This window comes from Saccoglossus kowalevskii, chromosome 6, assembly GCF_978046115.1.
Source record: "Saccoglossus kowalevskii chromosome 6, keSacKowa6.1, whole genome shotgun sequence".
Taxonomy (NCBI): domain Eukaryota; kingdom Metazoa; phylum Hemichordata; class Enteropneusta; family Harrimaniidae; genus Saccoglossus; species Saccoglossus kowalevskii.
In genome coordinates, this window is record NC_140646.1 from 11,075,951 (window position 1) to 11,101,122 (window position 25,172).

At 34.4% G+C, this 25,172-nt stretch overlaps 1 protein-coding gene across 1 annotated transcript; it reads right to left on the minus strand.

Moving 5' to 3' along the window:
- Window positions 1-1,906: 1,906 nt before the first annotated feature.
- Window positions 1,907-24,559, minus strand: LOC100368580 (squalene synthase-like). The gene is made up of 8 exons (XM_085500046.1): window positions 24,312-24,559; window positions 23,340-23,437; window positions 21,871-22,054; window positions 19,412-19,540; window positions 15,931-16,122; window positions 14,710-14,886; window positions 2,670-2,822; window positions 1,907-2,398 (listed from the first exon to the last, which is right to left on the minus strand). The coding sequence occupies exons 1-8, from the start codon at window positions 24,408-24,410 to the stop codon at window positions 2,195-2,197; spliced, it is 1,236 nt and encodes a 411-aa protein (XP_085356172.1). The 5' UTR covers window positions 24,411-24,559; the 3' UTR covers window positions 1,907-2,194.
- Window positions 24,560-25,172: the final 613 nt, after the last annotated feature.

A 25,172-nucleotide genomic window follows, 5' to 3' on the forward strand; every position in this document is an offset into this window, starting at 1 on the left:
CAGAAACGCTTGAACACCTCTTTATGTTATGTAAGTATGTGGTGTCCCTATGGCAAGATATCTTTGTAAATCTAGGGGAAGCACTTCAGCTCAGTAGTGTGCCAAATAAACTTTGTTTGATATTGGGGAATCCTGAATATAGTTGGCAAGTGAACTTTATAAGTCTACTTGCTAGAAAACATATCTATTTCTCAAAATTCAAAAAAACAGTGCCAAACTACCTAAATTTCAAGCATTTGCTGAAAAGATATTTTGAAATTGAAAGACAAATTGCAAGACAAAATAATAAACAAGAGGCACACTACAAGAAGTGGTCCCCCTTGATTCCTTGTATCACATAATGTACACTTAGAAAATACTAAGGTTTCATAAGTTTTATATGCTATGTAACTTCATTAAAGAAGCCCAATAAAAAAATGTTGTAAACACAAAAAAAAAAAACTATATAATTTTGTTTTTCATATTTATTAGCTCCACTGTCGTCTTCGTCGAGCAGAGTGAGTGATTGTCTCTCGCCGTCCATTGTCGTCAGTCATCCATGTCAACTTTTTCTACTTCTTGAAAACTACCTTGGGCAGACCTCTTAGATTTGTTCATTTTGTGATGATATCTTCAATTCTCTAATTTTGATTTTGAGTTTACGACTCTAATTGAAGCAATTATTGGTAGATCGATACCTTGTTTATTTAATAATTTACATATAAGTTAATAATGTATCAGCAGTATATTACAGTACAACAAAGTATAAATAAGCAGTTTACAGTACATTATCATGCTGTACAATCTTTCATAGTTGTGCCATCACGTGTGAAATTACCACTTCTGATATAATATGGACAATATTGACATGATTTTACCCATCTTCAAACAGGAGAAAATAAATCACATGATGTTATCATTTTTACCACAGCAATATACTAATTTCAGACTGCATAACAAATACAGATGCATTATGCATTGACTGTTAATTTGAAATAATGACTGAAAAACCTTCATGGATGTAACTAAAGCTTATATAATTAAAAATACAACACGTAATTCTGGTAGAACATCACCAAGAGAGCCATTTCCTGACTGAGAAGGGTTTTGACAACGATGCACACAGGGTCAAGAGGTTCTAACATCAGGAAAGTTATATAACTTCCCAAAATTTAAACCCTGATATTTAAAATCCCGGAATGATCACTCTTAACAGGGGATTGGTAGCCTGGCTACCTTCCAATTATATTGCAGGTCCTTTGTCCATTTCTATACGAGTCTTGAAATTTTGCCTCGATTCTACTCATTAATCAAATATATAGTTATCGCAACATCACAAAGAGTGAAACCCGTTGACGGTGCTGAACGTTATGTTGCAAGTAACGTAAATTTCAATTGACCTCGCTGTGACGATGTATGCGTTGTTGAATACAGAAAAGGAGCCTGAAGCATGCGCACTGCGTACACAATATGCTAATAACCTTTACGAGGTTATGACGTAGACATATCTCATGAATGTTACTTGAAAGTGAAATTAATAGAAAGCATTTAGTATGAAATGCCTGAATCATATATATTCAGTCTTGACCCCCACTCTGTCTATTGTGGTTATTTGAAGACTGTAAACGCTTTCTATCATACTAAACTGGTCATCAAATTTAACATCTACTTTTTCGTTTTACAATAAAATCTAAATGAGCTACGGCAAGCTGAAATAGGTCACAATTATATACAGCGCCACCAGTGGCTGTTCCCGACTCCATGCATCCAGACTAGGATGGAGAGGGCCAAAAAACCCACGAAATGTGATTTGTAAAGGAATGCAATAAATTGCCCATGATTATATATACACAAATTTGTCAGATATGTTGTGTACACTGATTTTGTTACATAACACACATATACATGGCAATGATCATTCAAGACAATATGTAAATAAGTACTGATTATTTCAAACAAGGAGTGATACTGACAAAATCTTGCTGAAACAACCATTCTCTGTTAGAAGAGTGCTCTGGCAATGATAGCCTATTGAAACAGGAAATAGCATTGGATAGAGATTATTTGGTTTAGGTCAGATAACTGTTGCTTCCTCAGGATTTCTGACTTAGAATCACATTGGGCGTTGCGCTCGGTGATTCTTAACCAGAGGCTCCCCTAAGAGTTGGCTGTTATTTATTACATAATTCATTTCATTATCAACACAGTGCTATTCTTAGACACAATCATCATAGATTTGTACAATATTTGTCCAATACTGGTACACTATAGCAGTCAACATCATTCCACAGGAAACATATATCGGTATGAATGGACTGCATCGTCTTACTTGACCACCCTTACTCAATTCCATGATTTCTGTTGTTATTGTTGTTGTCTCATCACTTGATGGATCACAAGGGGGAATCATCTTCTGTATCTGCAATGACATTAATGAATCATTATGTCATGGTTGGGACCTTTTTTTAAAAACTATAATTGTGCAAGGTTGTTGTTGAAATTGGAACACAGTTACATTTCTGCCAGCAGCACAAGTGCATGTGTTAGTAATAGACAATATAATTTGCATTAGAAGCCATATCTGTAATAGAAGCCACACCCATATCTTTTTGCAGCATTGTTGCATTCTACCATTTTAATTTAGAGTACAATTAAAGCGAAAAAATTATTGCAAATTTTGTATAACTTACCTGCTTAGCATAATTATACATAATACTCTTCAGGTTCTCCATGTTTGTTGCCTGCATCATTAGACTTACAGCTTGGCCTTTTCTTATCTTCACTACTTTCTTGAAGACATCCTGATTATCATAACAGCTAGCTAGTGTAGCAATGGCCATCACCTGCATAATATGCACTTATTATTATTATACTTTATTTCAGACTCAAAGGTCCATAGAGAAATTACAACAGAAATAACATTATTTATAAAGAAGGCGTCTATAATTGCGCCAAAAACTAGACCTTAGGAATAAATCACTATTTATACAACTATCAATTATACTATTGTCACTCTGAAACAATCGCTGTTTAAAATTGTACAATGATTTTCTATGAAGTGTTGAAAAATTGAAAATATTTCTTCTGACACAATTACCACTTGCACTACTCGACCTCTCTAATTTAAAAATCAACCGAAGTGCATTGTTGTACGCTACATGCAGAGCACGCATCTGCTTAACAGTATAATTGCTCCATACATTTAAGCAATAGTTACTATATAAAAATGAGCGAAAAAGAGTACATTTCACATGTTTCGAGCACTTCTCAAAGTTTCTCAAAATAAGATTTGCCCTTGCATAAATTGACCTGAGTTGTCTACGCATGTCTGTAGCATCATCTCCAGAGGCTGACACTATGTATCCAAGGTACTTTATATCATCAACAAATTGTAATGGTTTGTTATACAAATAACAAGTCATTGAAAATGACACAGTTCCCGTTCAAACTGTTAAAATTGATCTTCATGTTCTAAACTTGGTCTTGACAATTTTCAAGTATTTACAAAGTGCTAAAAAACCCTTCAAATACAGGTTATGCCTGTATAAATACTTGAAACTGACTACTGGGTGCAATGACATGAAAAAACACCAAATTTGGTTCACAGTGATCAAGTTTGAAGGCAAATTACAGGGAGGTAGTCGTCGTGTTGTGCATGTGCGACATTAGTGTGGATAAACAGATTTTTCCAAAATCCAATGCGCAAGTATGAACTTTGACCTGGTCGCCAGACTTGTACTAATTATTGCCAGTGACTTCTTTGATACCTTAAATCCAACCACCTAAAAAATACCCAAATAAAGCTTGGTAACGTCTCAGTTTGTACTCTTTGATCTGCACATCAGTCAAAGTCACCATCTTTGTTTATATGAGACCCATATATATCGTGCATGCGTGGTGCGACAATTATCACACTTTAAATCAGACTTCCAAATGTATAGCTTACTTTATTCTTCAGTGTATACAGCAATGTACTTAAAGGGACGTTTATGATTGGAATGTAATATGGCAGTGTATTGATAGTTTAGTAAGCATTAGAAACACAAGGAGAAAGTGTAGGTTTTCAGGTAAAAATCCTGTGTTAGCAGACAAAAACTGTAAACCTATACTTTAAAGCAAGTACGAGAACAAATTTTTGATTTGCAATCGGTCACATTGCCAAACTTAATTTACATAAAAAACAAGACTTTTTCATTTGCTCATAACTATTCAATGCATACCACTTTAGGTCAATATGACCATTTTTCCCCCCCAAAAATCGCAATATCTCGTTAGAGGCTGTAGCTGTTCTGGTTGTGAGTGCAAACCCCCTTCTTTTTCCAATTTTTGAAAGTTAAGAGAAAACTCCATCTCCTCATCAACTTCCGCGTTAAGTTGGTCAATTTGAGAGGTCTGTTTTTAATAGCAGTTAATAAACGTGCTGGTGAGAGTGTGCAAGTGGCACCCTCACTGATCCTCACCCTGCTTCTCCAGTTTTAAAATTACGTGCACCTCTTCAGTACAAGTATAGTTATCTGGAGGGGCCAAAAAAATGGTCACATGACCAAAAGTGGTACAATTAGTAATCTTTCAGGTGAAAGGCTTCACGTAGCATCAAATCTTTCAACTAGCTGTCCAGGGATATATGGTGGTTTGGGTTATTTCATTATGTAACAGGTATGCATACTATTTCGTTTTAGAATTTCAGATAACTATTGATGACAGATTGCAACTTAAGTTTGAGCGACTGTTCAACTTATTAAGTTGGAATGGGGTAATTTCAAAAGCTACGACATCAAGAGATTGTTTGGTTAAAGTGGTGGTTAAGTGTTGGATATGGGCAGCAACTTGAATTAAATTATGAAGAACAACCAAAACAGCATTTCCATCACTATCCATGTAACCTTGGCCATTTCTGCTATGTGAATCAAAAACATAGAACATAGTCTTATAGGTAAATATGCCCAACCCATGGTCTTTGACAATAATAATGGCATGAGCAGTACTTTCAAAAACATGTTTTAATGCACTGTCAATGTCAAAGTCAACTTCAGCAAGGCACCCAACAATTGATGTGCATGGAATACAGCTAAAATGATATGGTCCAAATGAAATGCAACTATTTAAATCAGCAACCTGTAAATACGTACTAGAATCTTTGGTATGCCTGTTAGGATAAAGTTTTAAATGCAACAATTGCCCTATATCTATATGTTATCAATATTCGCACTGTTCCAGTTAGCAGCATCCATAATCATTGAATATACCAGGGCTACAAGACTGTTTGTCATGCATGTACTGGCTTCAGATGTGGTACCCAAATATTTAGGTGAACCTTGATTAACATTACCTGCAATCACTAATTTACCTTGACCTGTTATGTCACAGTTTGAAGTAGGACCAGGATTGCTTTCTATATCACCACTTAGCAACAGAATCATTCTCATATAGTACAAATAAAGTTGCATAATCCACACAGGAAAAAATCTTTTTATTACAAACTTTAGTTTGTATACAATGACAAATTCAGAAGACCAAATACATACTTTTATATGCATGATTTCTCAGTCAGAAAGTCTTCTCTGTAATATAATATAATATTGGATATGGTACTGTTGTACGATAATTTATATGGTACTAATAGTATGGTAAAGATATGGTATATAATGGTATAATGTATACTGGTTCAATCTGGAGTACTTTGGTAAGCAGTGTATGTGACAGTACGTTAACAACTGACACCTGCAAGCCTCTCTAAAACAGTTGGTGAGAGGAGTACAGTACTAAACAAAGAAAAAATTAAAAGACAAAAAAATCTTCTTTTAAACACAGATCCTGTAAAAAAGCAAAAAAAATGTACATTTAAACAAATAGGTTCAAACAAGTCACATTGGACGTAGATGGCGCTGTGACAGCAACAAGACGGACTTAAAATATTAAAGATGGCCGTGTTCACGAAAAGCACTGAAGGTCTCATGCCACTAATTAACCAATGGCTGCTCGTAGCCCTCAATTTAAATGCCCAGCAAGAACCAATGAAATTTTTTAAATATTATTTTTCTCAGGTGCTCCCTGTTTGAGGGCGTAATCACCTGGGTCAGAGGTGAGACCAACATGTGGTCTTTTGTTTACTACTTAGCGACTGTGTACCTGTGGGTTTATTCTGTGTGTTAATGGATGTTCTAATCTTGGTGTTTTTCCAGTGATTTCTCTTGGTGCAATCCAAATACAGTAGGTGTGTCTTGTTTACCTGAGATTTGCAAGAGTTTGAGCTGGCCAACATGTTAGTTTTTTTCATATGGTTGATTACTGGCATGTTGATTTCCCATTTTTGAGCCATATTTTCAACTTTCTTCGTCATTTTCATATAGCAATCTCGTCATATGTTAACATTGTCGTCTATGGAAATTCAATTAGTGGTATGAGCCCTGAAGTAACAGTTTGCCTAGGACCACCTGAGGTTGTTGTTTTAACCATAATTATGGCTCTATTCACTGGAATTTAGTCATTTTTGGCAGATCTCATCTTACATAACCAAAGTTTACTTTGACCTAATTATTATAAGTTTTGACCTCTCCTGACCTTGCATAGATCTGATAATTATGAGGTTGTGTGTTCAAGCACACATTTCATGAGATCAGCTCCATTTATTTGGCAGGTATAGTGCAAAGTAACTGGGAATCTTTTTTATTTTTATTTTACCACTTTTCTTGCTTTGTATTCAACTATTTAGACACAATGGAGTAATTTTTTATCCAGAAATGTTATATTTTGCTATGCGTTTCACCCATTTCTGTCAATCTCTTATATCTTGGTTGAAGATTTTGAAAATTTGTAATTCGGTATATTTTTTGCCCTAATCTTATTAATTGGCTGTGGTTGGGCTGTGGTCTGTAAATATAAATGTTTTTATTAAACTGGTCCAAAAATTTTATTCATTCATCAATGAATTATTCATGTCACCACTATTTTCAATGGCTCTAGGAATTCTGAGAAAAATGCTTAACCCCATTTTATGGGTTTTTTGTCTTATTTTCATATTATGGCAGACAAATTTAACAATTTGTAGTGCGGTCATTTCTAATGTACCCTATTCAAAGTTTAATGAGGTCAAAATCCCAAATATTTAAATAAATTCTCAAAATTGTGTTGTGTATCTTGTCACTGACAAGAGATTTGCATACTGTCAGTATATTAGCCAAGTATTACAACTCTTTCAATTTCACAATTATTGCTCTTTTCTCTCAGAATTTTTGTGAATAGTTAGCTAATTAATCCCATCTTGAGTTTATTATTGAACAGTGCATGTAACCCCCCCCCCCCCCAATTAATCAGAAATCCTGTTGATTTGAATTTAATTTGATCAGGGATGTGTAATACGAGTATTTTATATTTAGATCCTTTTCTTGTTTGTATATTTTTATTTTTATTTCTTTTTAAATCATAAAATTGTTTCGTTGAACTACTTTTTTTCACATAAGATTTGAATAAGCTTTTTATGTTGAGCAAATTCTATGTGTGGCCATGGTAAATCAAACCACTGTTGTGTTTTGGTATATCCAAGGTTGCCCATCACAGGTCTCCGGCCTAAATGCAGATACCGTGGAATTGTTTTTTTGTTTTTAATTAATTGGAGAAATAATGAGCTGATGAATTGAGACTTTTGATTCAGTAGAATTTTTTTTTTTTTTTAAATTATAGTGATAAACTACTTTTAATTGTCATTATTCTATGTATTATTTCTAGAAATTAATTAAAATTACTAATCATGCCAAACGTTGGTCTGTACTTGTTTGTGGTGAATGAGAACATTATATTTTACAGTACTGCATCTAATAATCAGGCTTATATTCATTGCCTACCATCTATTTTGGTGTTATGCTGAGTGTGTATGTTGCCACTTTCTACAACTAATTGTCTGGGTATAGGGCGCCACCAAGTGGTAGATTTAGATAAATAACTCCCAGGGTTTAAATTTTGGGGATTTTTTTTGCACGGGAAATTACTCGTCTAATGATATTCCATCATATATAAGATCAACAAGAACTTTATTAAATCTTCTTATTTCTCTTAAGGTCTCATGCCACTAATTAACCAATGGCTGCTCGTAGCCCTCAATTTAAATGCCCAGCAAGAACCAATGAAATTTTTTAAATATTATTTTTCTCAGGTGCTCCCTGTTTGAGGGCGTAATCACCTGGGTCAGAGGTGAGACCAACATGTGGTCTTTTGTTTACTACTTAGCGGCTGTGTACCTGTGGGTTTATTCTGTGTGTTAATGGATGTTCTAATCTTGGTGTTTTTCCAGTGATTTCTCTTGGTGCAATCCAAATACAGTAGGTGTGTCTTGTTTACCTGAGATTTGCAAGAGTTTGAGCTGGCCAACATGTTAGTTTTTTTCATATGGTTGATTACTGGCATGTTGATTTCCCATTTTTGAGCCATATTTTCAACTTTCTTCGTCATTTTCATATAGCAATCTCGTCATATGTTAACATTGTCGTCTATGGAAATTCAATTAGTGGTATGAGCCCTGAAGTAACAGTTTGCCTAGGACCACCTGAGGTTGTTGTTTTAACCATAATTATGGCTCTATTCACTGGAATTTAGTCATTTTTGGCAGATCTCATCTTACATAACCAAAGTTTACTTTGACCTAATTATTATAAGTTTTGACCTCTCCTGACCTTGCATAGATCTGATAATTATGAGGTTGTGTGTTCAAGCACACATTTCATGAGATCAGCTCCATTTATTTGGCAGGTATAGTGCAAAGTAACTGGGAATCTTTTTTATTTTTATTTTACCACTTTTCTTGCTTTGTATTCAACTATTTAGACACAATGGAGTAATTTTTTATCCAGAAATGTTATATTTTGCTATGCGTTTCACCCATTTCTGTCAATCTCTTATATCTTGGTTGAAGATTTTGAAAATTTGTAATTCGGTATATTTTTTGCCCTAATCTTATTAATTGGCTGTGGTTGGGCTGTGGTCTGTAAATATAAATGTTTTTATTAAACTGGTCCAAAAATTTTATTCATTCATCAATGAATTATTCATGTCACCACTATTTTCAATGGCTCTAGGAATTCTGAGAAAAATGCTTAACCCCATTTTATGGGTTTTTTGTCTTATTTTCATATTATGGCAGACAAATTTAACAATTTGTAGTGCGGTCATTTCTAATGTACCCTATTCAAAGTTTAATGAGGTCAAAATCCCAAATATTTAAATAAATTCTCAAAATTGTGTTGTGTATCTTGTCACTGACAAGAGATTTGCATACTGTCAGTATATTAGCCAAGTATTACAACTCTTTCAATTTCACAATTATTGCTCTTTTCTCTCAGAATTTTTGTGAATAGTTAGCTAATTAATCCCATCTTGAGTTTATTATTGAACAGTGCATGTAACCCCCCCCCCCCCAATTAATCAGAAATCCTGTTGATTTGAATTTAATTTGATCAGGGATGTGTAATACGAGTATTTTATATTTAGATCCTTTTCTTGTTTGTATATTTTTATTTCTTTTTAAATCATAAAATTGTTTCGTTGAACTACTTTTTTTCACATAAGATTTGAATAAGCTTTTTATGTTGAGCAAATTCTATGTGTGGCCATGGTAAATCAAACCACTGTTGTGTTTTGGTATATCCAAGGTTGCCCATCACAGGTCTCCGGCCTAAATGCAGATACCGTGGAATTGTTTTTTTGTTTTTAATTAATTGGAGAAATAATGAGCTGATGAATTGAGACTTTTGATTCAGTAGAATTTTTTTTTTTTTTTAAATTATAGTGATAAACTACTTTTAATTGTCATTATTCTATGTATTATTTCTAGAAATTAATTAAAATTACTAATCATGCCAAACGTTGGTCTGTACTTGTTTGTGGTGAATGAGAACATTATATTTTACAGTACTGCATCTAATAATCAGGCTTATATTCATTGCCTACCATCTATTTTGGTGTTATGCTGAGTGTGTATGTTGCCACTTTCTACAACTAATTGTCTGGGTATAGGGCGCCACCAAGTGGTAGATTTAGATAAATAACTCCCAGGGTTTAAATTTTGGGGATTTTTTTTGCACGGGAAATTACTCGTCTAATGATATTCCATCATATATAAGATCAACAAGAACTTTATTAAATCTTCTTATTTCTCTTAAGGTCTCATGCCACTAATTAACCAATGGCTGCTCGTAGCCCTCAATTTAAATGCCCAGCAAGAACCAATGAAATTTTTTAAATATTATTTTTCTCAGGTGCTCCCTGTTTGAGGGCGTAATCACCTGGGTCAGAGGTGAGACCAACATGTGGTCTTTTGTTTACTACTTAGCGGCTGTGTACCTGTGGGTTTATTCTGTGTGTTAATGGATGTTCTAATCTTGGTGTTTTTCCAGTGATTTCTCTTGGTGCAATCCAAATACAGTAGGTGTGTCTTGTTTACCTGAGATTTGCAAGAGTTTGAGCTGGCCAACATGTTAGTTTTTTTCATATGGTTGATTACTGGCATGTTGATTTCCCATTTTTGAGCCATATTTTCAACTTTCTTCGTCATTTTCATATAGCAATCTCGTCATATGTTAACATTGTCGTCTATGGAAATTCAATTAGTGGTATGAGCCCTGAAGGTCGTCACGATATTAACGTACACTAATTCAGGTCATTTAAAAATTGCAGTTAGATAAACACCCAGTTACATCGTCAAAATAATAAAATTTTAAACCATTCAGTTGTTCTGACGGTGTCATATATATTGACAGTGCATATTGAATAGTGTAGCCAGTCTTCGGGACGCGATGACGTGACGATACAAACCTCCAAGATCTTTCCAACTTGCTACGAAATTTCATTGTTCCATCACAGTGATTTTTTTTCAAATACAGCATTTGCCGATGTCAATTTCTACAAATCTGCCTGCTTTGCACATCCCTAAAATCACCTTGTAGACCGTTGCCGACTAACATCCAGAACATAGACTGTGACATGGCGAGACATCGTTAAAATGAGAATGTTGACAAAATATTCTCACATACATTCCACTCAAAATAAAAAAAATGCGCCCATCAGACAAAAAAATCGATCACAGAAAACTTATTATTTTTGAAAATAATTAACTTGTTAAAAGATAGATACCGGAATACCAGTAATTTCGATCGTTGACACAAATGACGGCCATCGCAGTGCAGTGATCACGGACATCGTCAAAATCTGAACAATTTACCTCTATAGATCGGCAAAGATACAAGTCCCAAACATTCATATATCATAGTACTTACAAATATATCATGTACTTACCAAATAATTTATTGATCTTCAAACTATTCAGTATCAGCGCGAAGTCACAGAGAGCATCCATAAAAAAATTATCCTACACGAGGTTTTTTTACCATTTACCTGATTGAAGCGAATTCGCTCCCATGATGCAACAGTAGAACACATTGCTTGAACCCGAAGATCATGCCCCGTTTAGCATGATCGAGGTACGTGGTAAAAATACTGATATCTTTATTGCAATCATAATCAAATCAGGATATCAAACAAATAACGAATAAAGGTAACATTCTGACAAACCAACATAATACTACTACTTTATTGACATTAATTTAACAACATAAAAACAACTTTGTATTAGATGCATGTAATTTATAGTTCATCTTAATCAGAATCTGCACATTTTCGGGTTTAAAATAGCTGCCAAACGCTCAAATTTGATCTAATCTCAAAACAACTTCACGTGCATATGTATACCTTCATGACATGTATGTGTACCAAATTTGAATGGAATCCATCAAAGTGTGTCTGAAATACACGCACGCACATAACCAAAAACACTACTTCCCGTTTCGGACTACTGTCCGAACGGGAACTAACAAATCATCAGTAGGGTAAAACTAACCTGTCTCACGACGGTCTAAACCCAGTTAGGTTTAGGTTAGGAACTCTGGCTTGTTTCCAATATTTTGGGAAAAAAGCCATACATTTTGTTTTTATTGGATGAAATATAATATCATAGCGTGTACCATACTTCTCACATATTTCAACCAATTTACGAAGTGCCTTCACCGACGGAGACATTAACATCAAGTCATCGGCGTAAAGTAAATGATTTATAGGCACACCTGCTAAATGGCATCCCACTTTTGCCAAACAAAGCTTATCACTGAGCTCGTCTACATACAACGCAAACAATTTTGGTGACAGAATACTTCCCTGGCGGACACCCTTAATCACATTAAAGCTACTTGTAACCACCATAGCCCACCGTACAAAGAAAAGCTGGCTGCTATACCAAACCATTAGAAAACGCACAATAAACAATGGAACACCTCTATTAATTAACTTACTGAACAATGTCCAATGTTGCATGTCAATTTGTAACAATTAAATATAGCAGATAATTGAATGCATAGCGCAAAACATGAGTAGCAGTTAACAAGCTGTCTAATCTCTCATCTGTTTTATGTCACAGAGAATTGTCGCCAATTAGATTTTATGGTCACCTATAAGTTGGCAACCTAGATATTTTCATTAATCACAGTTGCACAAATTTTGTCACCATGGCGACCAAAATGATTGCAATCTAGAGGCCTGATGACCATCACCTACATAATGAATCTCAACACAATATTTCATTCATATTTCATTATCTCCATATTTAGACATAACAATGCATTATACATTTCAGTGAACAGAAAAATCTTGATATCAAAAAAACAAGTCATTGTCAATGACATGTCCCCGTTCCGTTCATATTTGAGTGACATATACATTCAAAGCAGATCATGACCGAAATGCACCTGCATATGTACAACACATTGTGCTAAATCTGAACAAAATCCATCCATGCATGACTGAGATCCGGTTCTGGAATTGTGAAAATACGTGATTTTGATGCATTTTCGGCCTTAAATTGGCCATCATTCCGCTATTGTTAAGCAGATCATGAAACAAATGCACATATCTATTTGTGACATGATGTACCATGTGTGTGTGAAGTTTGAACTTGATCAATCCAGACATGTCTTGGATACGGATCCAGAACTGAATTCTTTAACAAAATGGCCGCCAGTCGGCCATTTCGAACTTGATCCGAAAAAAAAAAAGACGTGCATCAAGGTCCTATTATGTTTAATGTATGTACCAAATTTGAACAAAATCCATCCATGCATAACTGAGATATGGGTCCGGAATGGTAAAAATGTGCGATTTCAATGCATTTTCGGCCTTAAAGCGGCCCCCTTTTGGCTATCGTTAATGAGATCATGAAACAAATGCACATACATATTTGTGACATGATGTACCTTGTGTGTGTGAAGTTTGAACTTGATCAATCCAGACATGTCTCGGATACGGATCCAGAACTGAATTCTTTAAAACAAAATGGCCGCCAGTCGGCTATTTCGAACTTGATCCGAAAAAAAAAAATGACGTGCATCAAGGTCCTATTATGTTTAATGTATGTACCAAATTTGAACAAAATCCATCCATGCATAACTGAGATATGGGTCCGGAATGGTGAAAATGTGCGATTTCAATGCATTTTCGGCCTTAAAGCGGCCCCCATTTGGCTATCGTTAATGAGATCATGAAACAAATGCACATACATATTTGTGACATGATGTACCTTGTGTGTGTGAAGTTTGAACTTGATCAATCCAGACATGTCTCGGATACGGATCCAGAACTGAATTCTTTAAAACAAAATGGCCGCCAGTCGGCTATTTCGAACTTGATCCGAAAAAAAAATGACGTGCATCAAGGTCCTATTATGTCTAATGTATGTACCAAATTTGAACAAAATCCATCCATGCATAACTGAGATATGGGTCCGGAATGGTGAAAATGTGCGATTTCAATGCATTTTCGGCCTTAAAGCGGCCCCCATTTGGCTATCGTTAATGAGATCATGAAACAAATGCACATACATATTTGTGACATGATGTACCTTGTGTGTGTGAAGTTTGAACTTGATCAATCCAGACATGTCTCGGATACGGATCCAGAACTGAATTCTTTAAAACAAAATGGCCGCCAGTCGGCTATTTCGAACTTGATCCGAAAAAAAAAATGACGTGCATCAAGGTCCTATTATGTTTAATGTATGTACCAAATTTGAATGAAATCCGTCCATGCATAACTGAGATCCGGGTCCGGAATGGTGAAAATGTGCGATTTCAATGCATTTTCGGCCTTAAAGCGGCTGCCATTTGGCTATCGTTAATGAGATCATGAAACAAATGCACATACATATTTGTGACATGATGTATCTTGTGTGTGTGAAGTTTGAACTCGATCAATCCAAGCATGTCTCAGATACGGATCCAGAACTGAATTCTTTAAAACAAAATGGCCGCCAGTCGGCCATTTCGAACCCGATCTAAAAAAAAAAATGACGTGCATCAAGGTCCTATTATGTTTAATGTATGTACCAAATTTGAACAAAATCCGTCCATGCATAACTGAGATCCGGGTCCGGAATGGTGAAAATGTGCGATTTTGATGCATTTTCGGCCTTAAAATGGCCGCTATTCGGCTATCGTTAATCGGATCATGAAAAAAATGCATGTGCATATGTCCCATATAATGTGTGATGTATGAGTGAAGTTTGAACTTAATCGGTCCATGCATGTTCGAGATACAGGTGATCACGGGCGCACGGACGGACGGACGCACACAGGGCAAAACATAAGTCCCCGTTTTCGGACTGCGTCCGAACGGGGACTAAAAAGTTATACATCTTACCTGGGGTATTGCACAGAAATTAAAGACACTTTGATTGTGAATTCTTGACATGTATTGGAGTACATCTGGCACATGCTTCAAAGCATTAGTGACTAAATCATTTAGACAATTAACTGACTTCTCAAAATGTTCACTCTTCTTCAAATCTTCAAGATTCTCAGTGTATTTGCTCCAAGTCTGTGAAGTAATTTAACAACATTGTTTACATTAAAGTAACTTTAATAGTAACATGATATAAACCATTGTATTTTGAATCAAGTCAGTTTCACCATCAGTAAAATGACTGTGAGGATTGTTGCAACATAAATGGCTGCCAGTAGGCCATATTAACTATATTTTTTGAGCAGAGTTTCAATCAAATCGTTCAATGAAAAAATGTCTGATAAATGTACACAAAAAATGAGATGAAACAAGTGCTTTTTTCTTCTCTTCTTTTTTCCCAGTCTTTATATCAGCAAACTCCATTTCAGTCAAAAAATAAAGTGTATTTTGCTTCCACAAGCTAGGTGGGCAGGCTTAAATTGTGAAGTTTGTTGAGCTATGAATTAGTCATTTAGTTCTCCCAGAACTTATGTGTTACCATTGTTAGTGACACTAACTACAGTTTCACTTTTAATACATTGCCTGTCCATTCACATATAGATTTGAATTTGTATGACCTTTGTACTATGAACTAGCAGCCAATCACAGACCAGACAAATAAATTAGCTGAAAGACACTGGATATGGTAAAGTACATTATTGCTGTTTATTTGTTCTAGTAGGATAAACATTCGTCTTATGATTTTGTACTTTTCAACATACAAGATGAGCATAATGTACAGCAAATCTCTCCACCCAAATGCTAAAGTGACGTGCATATGGTAATATTACCTGCTCAATAAGTTAAACATTCAAATTAAAAACACTAGTCTTGCATGGTACTATTTATTAAATCCCATTTCTCAAGGTTTGTGATTGACACTCAACTCATTAATAATGCCACCAATCAAACAGCTTTGTTCATTTCATAAACATAGAGAAACAGTAACATTAGTTTGACATTACCTTTTAAACTCACTTAAAATTTGGAAATGTATGTCGTCAATTAAATCATACAATCCCAGGCTATTTACTCCTAAACTTTTAAATGTCCGCAGTATAGCAATAAAGCTGCAGTCATTATCACTAATACATTATCACATGTAACATTTTGAGATAAATTAAAATTTTACCACTGTACCTCTTTTGGCCAAAATTTTCTTCCTTCCAAAATATCTTCAAGGTAATCTCTGATAATGTTAGTTTTTTGTAGAAATAATCCCATAGAATTAGATAAATAAGTGTCTTCTCCTACAACTTTGTCTTCTAGCTTGGAAGCTGAGAACAACCTTGATAGACCAATACCAACCAGACCAGCTACATAATGGCAGTACTACCACAAAAAGCGATAAAAATCATTAAAATAAATAAAATTCAAAAACGTGTGACCTGTCAGTCATATATGTGTATATATATCTGTCATTGGCAAGCCTGTGTTTGCGCTACCCATTCACCACATTCGCATTCACGAAATTTATCGCCAAATGGCAAAGATTTTTTCGGAAACATTAGCCGCGTTGGCGAATAAAAACCGTGATCGCAATATGCAGTCAAAATCATGAAGTCTGCTGGTGTTTCTTTCGTGAATATTCCATGGACGCCGCCATCTTGGTTCACATGTTTACTTATTGCGTGCATCGAGAATTGCGTTAATACATACAAATACGTCACATGTGCACAGTTGAGGTTAGCAGACGTTATGACAGAAAATAAGAGAAAAACGCCCGGCAGATGTACGGGACATTTCATCATATTTTGGTGGAAAATCGTCCTTATTAAGTTGCGATGAAGAACAAACTTCTAAAAGATGTTGGGTGAAGTACGACAGAAATGAATCACGATCGATTCAAAGTGCATGATTTAAGGAATTTCCGTGGCTGATTCACGACAAGGCGAACGGCCTAGTTTTGTATCGATGCTAAAATGAATAACGCGTTCACTTCAGGAAAATCTGATAAAGCGCCCAAAAAGGATGATACAACTAAACATTCAAACAACAAGGATCATGGGTAAGGATGTTCTTAAGTATACTGTGGCTATTTTTTTTTACCGAAACTTTGATAATTTCTCTTAGACTTGACGAAATGTTTTTGCTTCAACTTGTAACACGCGTGACCTGTAAATACGCACCTATTTATTTATTTTTGTGTGTTATTTTAATTAATAAACTGGTTTATTTTTCATAATGGCTGTAGAGCGACCAACCTTCCAAAAGGAGTTCAAAAGTGCTACTACAACAGCCTATGGCAAGATAAAAGATGCTATAATAGCACAGATGAGGACTGTGTATACAATGGCAAAAGAACATATGTCAACTAGAAAAATGATGCCATTGATAGAGATGCAGATACTAAATGTATATATATAGTATGTTTTATATTATTATTTAAAAAAAAATTATTCCCATTTACTGATACATTCTGTTATTACTGCTATATATCTAAAGTTAAGATAGGTACTTTTCTTTCTGTTATAAGAACTGTGGAAATAACTACAATTAATGTAATTGTTAGAAATTGAATTTATTCATTAAATTGTATACATAAAATAAAAATAAATCAGTATCATTAAATTTAAATGTTAATTAAGTCATTATGCTTTCATTACAGGGGTCCACCTAAGCTAACCGCATACCAAGAATCAACGCAACCAGGCTAGCACTTTTAAAGAAAAAGACCAAAATATAATTTGACAAAATAACAAACATTTTCACTAAAAATAAAACATTGAGCAAATCTGATATAGGTCCATCCAAGGTACCTACATATCAATTTCAAAGTTACTGAGTCTGGTTTTCAAGAAAAACATCATTTATAGCAAAAGTTGACACTAAAAATCACCTACTGAATATGAACAGCTCCACTTTGTCATCTCAATTACATTATCAAAATTACATACAGAAAATACATTTGATTTTTCATCCATGGTTTTTAGTTTAATTAATTAGAGTACCTCTGTGATGCATTCAATTTAAGATATCAGGAATAGGCTAATAATAGATAAACAATATGTATGTTTATCAAGATTAAACTAATCACGTCTGTGGACTACCTCAATGAACCAAATGAATCATTATACAAATTAATCAATTATTATGCATAGATTTCGGTCTGTATATTGTTTCAGGGCGCACATGTACAAAGTTTCATTACATTGTGATGATTAATCCTAACTAAATTAGTGGAAAGCTGAAAAGTAAATTATTATGCAAATTAGGTAATTATTATAGATGTATATAAACCTAAACTAATTAGATCATCACATTATTTAACAAGCAGCCTATCGGCTGAGATAGCTCCGCTGTTAGAAATGCACATTTCAATTAAAGAACTGAAGACATCATCAGAAAGTGAACAATATGTCTAGTATCAAAGCAGTCGGACTTACAGTTTTTAACAAGAAGTCGAAAATATCACTTTCTACCAAAAATGACCAAAATATTCACCAAAATTAGAGAATTGAAGATATCATCACGAAATGAACAAATCTGAGAAAGGTCTACATGTAGTATCTATATATGTAATATCAAAGCAATTGAACTTTTGGTTTTTAACAAGAAGTCGAAAATATCACTTTTTACCAAATATGACAAAAATATATTCACCAAAATTATAGAATCCAAGATATCATCACGAAATGAACAAATCTGAGAAAGGTCTACATGTAGTATCTATATATGTAATATCAAAGCAATTGAACTATTGGTTTTTAACAAGAAGTCGAAAATATCACTTTTTACCAAAAATTACAAAAATATTCACGAAAATTAGAGAATTGAAGACATCATCACAAAATGAACAAATCTGAGAGAGGTCCACATGTAGTACCTATATATGTAATATCAAAGTAATCGGACTTGTGGTTTTTAACAAGAAGTCGAAAATATCACTTTTTACCAAAAATTACAAAAATATTCACGAAAATTAGAGAATTGAGGATATCATCACAAAATGAACAAATCTGAGAAAGGTCCACATGTAGTACCTATATATGTAATATCAAAGCAATTGGACTATTGGTTTTCAACAAGAAGTCGAAAATAGCACTTTTTACCAAAAATGATAAAAATATTCACCAAAATTAGAGAATTAAAGATATCATTACAAAATGAACAATTCTGAGAGAGGTCCACATGTAGTACCTATATATGTAATATCAAAGCAATTGCACTTGCGGTTTTTAACAAGAAGTTGAAAATATCACTTTTTACCAAAAATGACAAAAATATTCACCAAAATTAGAGAATTAAAGATATCATTACAAAATGAACAAATCTGAGAGAGGTCCACATGTAGTACCTATATATGTAATATCAAAGCAATTGCACTTGCGGTTTTTAACAAGAAGTTGAAAATATCACTTTTTACCAAAAATGACAAAAATATTCACCAAAATTAGAGAATTGAAGATATCAACATGAAATGAACAAACCTAAGAGAGGTCTACCCAAGGTACATATACACCAAGTATCAAAGCATTCAGGCTTGTAGTTTTCAAGAAGAAGTCGAAAAAGTAAAACATTGACACGGACGACGACGACGGACAATCACTCATATGATAAGCTCCGCTCGACAAAGTCGACAGCGGAGCTAAAAAGGAGCATTGCAATATTGTTGCCTTACCTCATCCCAGTCTGCATTTGTCAGCACTTCCTTCTGTAAGTAAAGAGTCATTCCAGCACCCATTTCACGACAAATATCACGTATAACATCTTGGTAAATAGGATCAAGTGATCGAAATTCAGCTGATATCTGCAATTAGAAATATTCCAAGATGGATTACCCTGCTACAGTGTGACAGGCGTTAAATCAGAAGCTCCACAACACACAAAATGACCTGCCTACTTCAATTTTTTAACCAAGATGAAAACTTGGAATAAATAAAATTGACAATGAAAGTTTCTTTCCATACTTTTAAAAATTCAATCACCTACTAACCAAGACAATCAAAAAATATTTTAATCTAGTTCAAATACTCATAAATTCACAAACATGCTGTTTTAGAATTTAACAAATTCAACTAATTTTGAACTTACATAGTAGATCTTTTAGGGTCTGGGATCTAGGGTCTGGGATCTAGGGTCTAACCATAAATGCTGCACAGTAATTTTCAAGATATAATAAACACAGATAACACAGAGAATTATTCATGGCCATTGTGAATGTCAAAAACAACACAGTTTTAATTTTAAACATAGTTGAACTCTGGTGACCTTGCCCTTTGTTATATAATATAATTCCCTTTATCATAGTTTGTTTCAATATAAATATGCATTGTCATAATAAATTTTGAATACAAACAAGTTTTGGGGTTGAACCAACAGTGGGGAATCAGTCTACCGAATGTCCTTAAAAGATGTAAATATCTTACAAAAACATTGGTGCCTTATTTGTTTAATTATTTTAAGGGACATAATTTCCAGCTTTCTTCAAAGTAATTCAGATATTTTAGTATAAAAACAAATGTCTCATTGAAAAAAAAAAGTGCTGCATTTAGATGTGAATAGATTCATAAAACATGCAAGATAACAGAAAATTTTAGCTGGCTTTAGTCCAAGTATTTTGTACAGGTGTCTGTCAAAAATTAATGATTCACTGAGACTAATATGAACTGCCTCATTGTGTGACTACTGTATTATATGAAAAGTAAAAAAAAACACCCTTTATGAATAGCTATCATGTTGCAAGCTCTGCTTTGTATGCAAATCAACTTAAATAGTTAGTTGGTGTCCAGTGGAGGGAGAAGTCAACAGTACTGGTGCCTCCTGAGAATCTACATCTTCAAACACTGCAATCTTTAAAGTGCGTTTTTAAACTAGTATTATAAAAACTCTATCATTCTGTTCTAATAGCTGAAACATATTCCTGTGAGTTTTCATTTGTCGAATGAACTGTTTGTCAAATACAGAATACATATATTTTAGAATAATTTTCTTTTTAAAATGTGGATGAAATGTTTTGCTTTTAATGTATTTTTTATGTATTGTTTTTGATTTGATAACTTTGAACTAAACAGATTTTCTATTAGCTTCAGATCTTGATCAAAGTTAGGCACCCAGTTCATAGGAGTGCTTATATTGATTTTCTGACATCTTGTTTTCTGTAAAGATTTTATTGGTAGGTTTGCAAATGTGTATCAGACTGTGCCATCTCTCCATGAGTTGGTTTTGAAACCCAGTATGGGATTCTGAGATACATTACCAAGGATATTATTACAAGATAAATCATTTGCTTCATTGAACACATACAACAATGCATATTTTCACTGAGATCAGTGACCTTTGATGTGTATCGCCAGTGATCAGTCAAGTAGAAACAGTCAAAATATTTTATCAGATTTTCTCAATTTTTGCATGATATTTTCATACAGGACATCTGTTGTTCAAACTCAGGGAAGACTTTATACTGATGAATAAGGTGACCAAGTTTGATAAAGTTTGGAATAGAATTAGTAAAGTTATTATGCACACAATAACAATTATTAACGACAACCACGACGACAACAACGACAACGCCGGACAAAATTTTTCCCTTAATATACCTTTCCCTTCCATCTTTGATGGTACGGGCAAGGTAATAAAATTAGTGAATTTAGAAATGATTGAAGTCAAGTTCAGTTTGGATGCAGGAAGAATAATCAAATAATTACAGCATTTATTTGTGGCAGACAACACGAGTAACTGTTATTATATGAATTGCTAGTAAATTGGTATATCCTTTTATTTCAGTTTCATGGTCTGACTTACTGGGGATATTTGAGTTACATATAACATTCTGGGAACACAGACAATAAATATACTGACTCCTGTTAACTTGAATTTATGTAGTTAAATCCATTGAAGATTACATTTTTTATAGCATTTTTAAGAATTCTGACACTTGTTTTCATAATTTTAGAATTAGAGTGGCCAGTCTATACGTCTACAATGTAGACCTTTCTTTAAGTTAGAACTAAACCCTTATTATGAGAGACTTTGTTTATAGCTTAGCTAATTCTCTGAATTTGCCGATATATAATTATCTTAAGCTACTAGTAACAAAACAAATAACTCACAAAGACAAAATAGATAAATCATACTCACTGTGGGGAAGTCTTCCAATACAATTTTATCCTTTTCTTGACTTTCCATAAACCTCCATTCTGGTTCATTGAGATATTTATAAAATGCTTTGAGCATTGGTATTTTCCTGTCTAGTGGTATAGTCATATCGTCTTCCACCGTGTCCAATGCCCTTAGTACTAAGTAAAATATGCATACAGCATGTCTGTGAATATAATAACATAAATGGAAATGGAAAAATAGTTTTGACAGGGGTTAATATTAATCAACGTTGAATGGGTCACTGCAGTCACAATGTACAAAATTGTATTTATGGACCTGTTCACAGAGAAAGAAGCCAGCACCTTGATCTGATTCTATATGCTATATCATGCATAAGTGGAAGTTAATGGGTCACACATTGTATAGCTATGCCAAAAATAAGCCCTCATTTATTTGTGACAAAACTACCCAATGTTGACAACTGCAATTTTCTTACGATCTTCATACGCTTTCATTTTTGACCTTTCACAAGTAAAATACACCACAATTTAATTCATTTTAAAAGTTTTTTTTTTAAAAAGACACTCCTGTATACGTAATTAGCAAACAAATGACACAGAATTCCTGAGCACTGTGATTGCCTTAACACATGTACCTGTACTAATGTTAAGATACTATGCAAAGTATTTCAGCAATAACAAGGTACGGGGAAATAACTAAGTACGTTTACATCAGATGAAGTAACAATGTGTAGCACATGAGAGAAATAGAATCCTGTCAATGTGATCCTGTACTGACTGAGTGCATTCTTTGTTGTATTCTCGTAATAAACTCATAAAATGAACTTTGACAAATACTAGAAGTTCAAGTAGATTTAAATGTATAACTCAACTGTTTTTTATTACATGCCTTTTAATACCAGATACCAACTTTTGTCACCTTTTCAAAGACTTACAACCATCTAATAAGAAATAGCCCCTATCTGGTCTAAAATTATCAAAGAATTCATTTAAAAAAAAAACATAAAAATATGGAAAATGTAGAACTAAAATTTTGGCAGGAAAAATGATGCTGTTTGCAGTGTCCTGATCTCAACTATTTCAATCAATTTTGGTTGTGTGCTATATAGATGGATGTCAGCTCATAAACTTTCATCCTAGTTCAGAGTTTTTTTGTTTGTTTTTTTGTTTTTTAGAAGTTCATGATTGGCTGAACAGTTCACATCTCGTGACTTGACAGTATATACCCAACTTTGGTACAGTGTATTTTTAAAAAGCAACATTCATCATGAATTTTATTTTCATCACAGTAATAAATAGCATATGTACTATTTACAGCCAGTGAGCGCAATGTATGTATTCAATATTGAACACACATTAGCACTGTTGCCTTTGAAAACAGAATGAGTAGTCTAGTACCATAAACAAAATGTTTTGATTTTTTAAACTGTTAAATAATTTATGTTTTAACAATGGATATAATATAGTAGGCTATGGTGTATTTCTCACCTTAAATCCCCCTCCAGGGCCTGGATAACGGCCGCAAAACTCCTGCTTGTCTGGCTCAAATAGTTATAGCATTGCTTGGCAGACGGTGTCATCAAATTCTGAAATTTCAAAGGTTAACATAAAAATTTAATTATGTAATCATGGTATTATATTTTTATTATCATTAAGACAGCTGATATCAGTATCAATGCGGGTGGTGGATTGCGAACATCTAACCGACTGAGGGCAGTATTACATAAGCTAACAGATGTATTATTATATACCCTATATATAAAATATGTTTTTTTAAATTCAGTCTTTCACCCCCTTGGCAATTATCGCAGATTTGTGTTGCCGAAGAGATTTACATCGCAAACTTTTGGTTCCCCGGGCATCTCTAATAAATAACCTATCTAACCAATGTCGTTTTTGGCATCACTGTTTTTTTTCGCTCAAAAATGGAAGGGTGATAAGACTTGATTTTTAAGGACACAGGTTGTTAGGATCAAGCTTTTTCTTTTGTTTTGAGTTCGTCGTAAGTCTAGAAACATAGCAATGTTGATTTTTGGTGAATATGAAACATGTTCTGTTCCAATAAAAGATTTTGATATGCCAATCAAACAATTTTAACAATTCCTTTATACTGGGAGGTCTAGACTTCCTTAGTCGGCTCGAGCAAAGTTAGGCTCCAATAAACACTTGGGTTGAAGTCCGATACTATCGGGCCAAAATCACACCCTCAATCGTCTTCTTCAAGTAACCTCTCATTTCAATATGGCGGAGACAACATCGTTTGTAATTTCACGTAATTTTTGCCTTGGGGAAGAGGTACGTGCCCTAATATCTACTTGGCAGAGTAAAGAAATACTGCTATAGATGTATAGCTACTGAGTACGATCGAAGAAAGCCTATGTCAAGAGACAGACTACAATGTCAACAAAAGGTCACCCGGAATACAAACGACGGCGATTATATCCTGTGAACAGTACTCACATAGTCTAGTTTAGGAATTATAGACTGACATCGTCCCAGTCTAAATTTCAGTAAGGCATACGTCTCGCCAGGACGGACAATCGAACGCAGGAAATCCATCTCTGAGTTGATCGGCCTAGCTCAGATGTTGTTGTTGGTTCCCGGTCCCTGGTGGCGAGTAATACCTATCGTATGGGTTGATCCATCGGCACGACAAACTTGACCAGTCTGTTGATTATCGGCGATAGCGATGACCTGATATTACCCCAATCATACGCTCCGCCATTTTGTCGAAAGCATGATTTCATTGGTTCGTTTCCAACAGCCGACAAATTACTGACCAATCACGACATAGTGGAACATTATATCTGTGTCGAGGGTAAGGAACGCGTCTCGAACAACGACCGAGTGTTTAACCTGCAAACCACACCAGTAATTCCACCGTCCGCACATTTCTCTTTACACAAACGTAGCCAAATGCATTCACAGTGGAAGAATTCGAGTGCACGGCGACTCAACGGAGTACAACCCGTCATAGTCGTCCGCTTTGCGGCAACGTATACAGTACCGATATTCGTAGTTACTTACTCAAAATTTGTAACATTGCAACATGCACTTGGATATTAATTAGTTCTACTTTTCGTGGAATGAATGAATGAATGAATGTGTTATAATACGCAAACTATGAGATAATTCTAAAGCTTTATTATTCGCGGGGAATAATGGCTGAACGTTCATTTTTCAGTGTTTGTCAATGCATCTTAATGTTGGCTTCGTTTCTAATGCGTGGCTAGACGGTCGCGACCATTGCATTATAAAAATAATATTGGTTGGACCAATAAAAGGGTTGAAATACATATTACTTTGTTTTTTAGTTTTGAG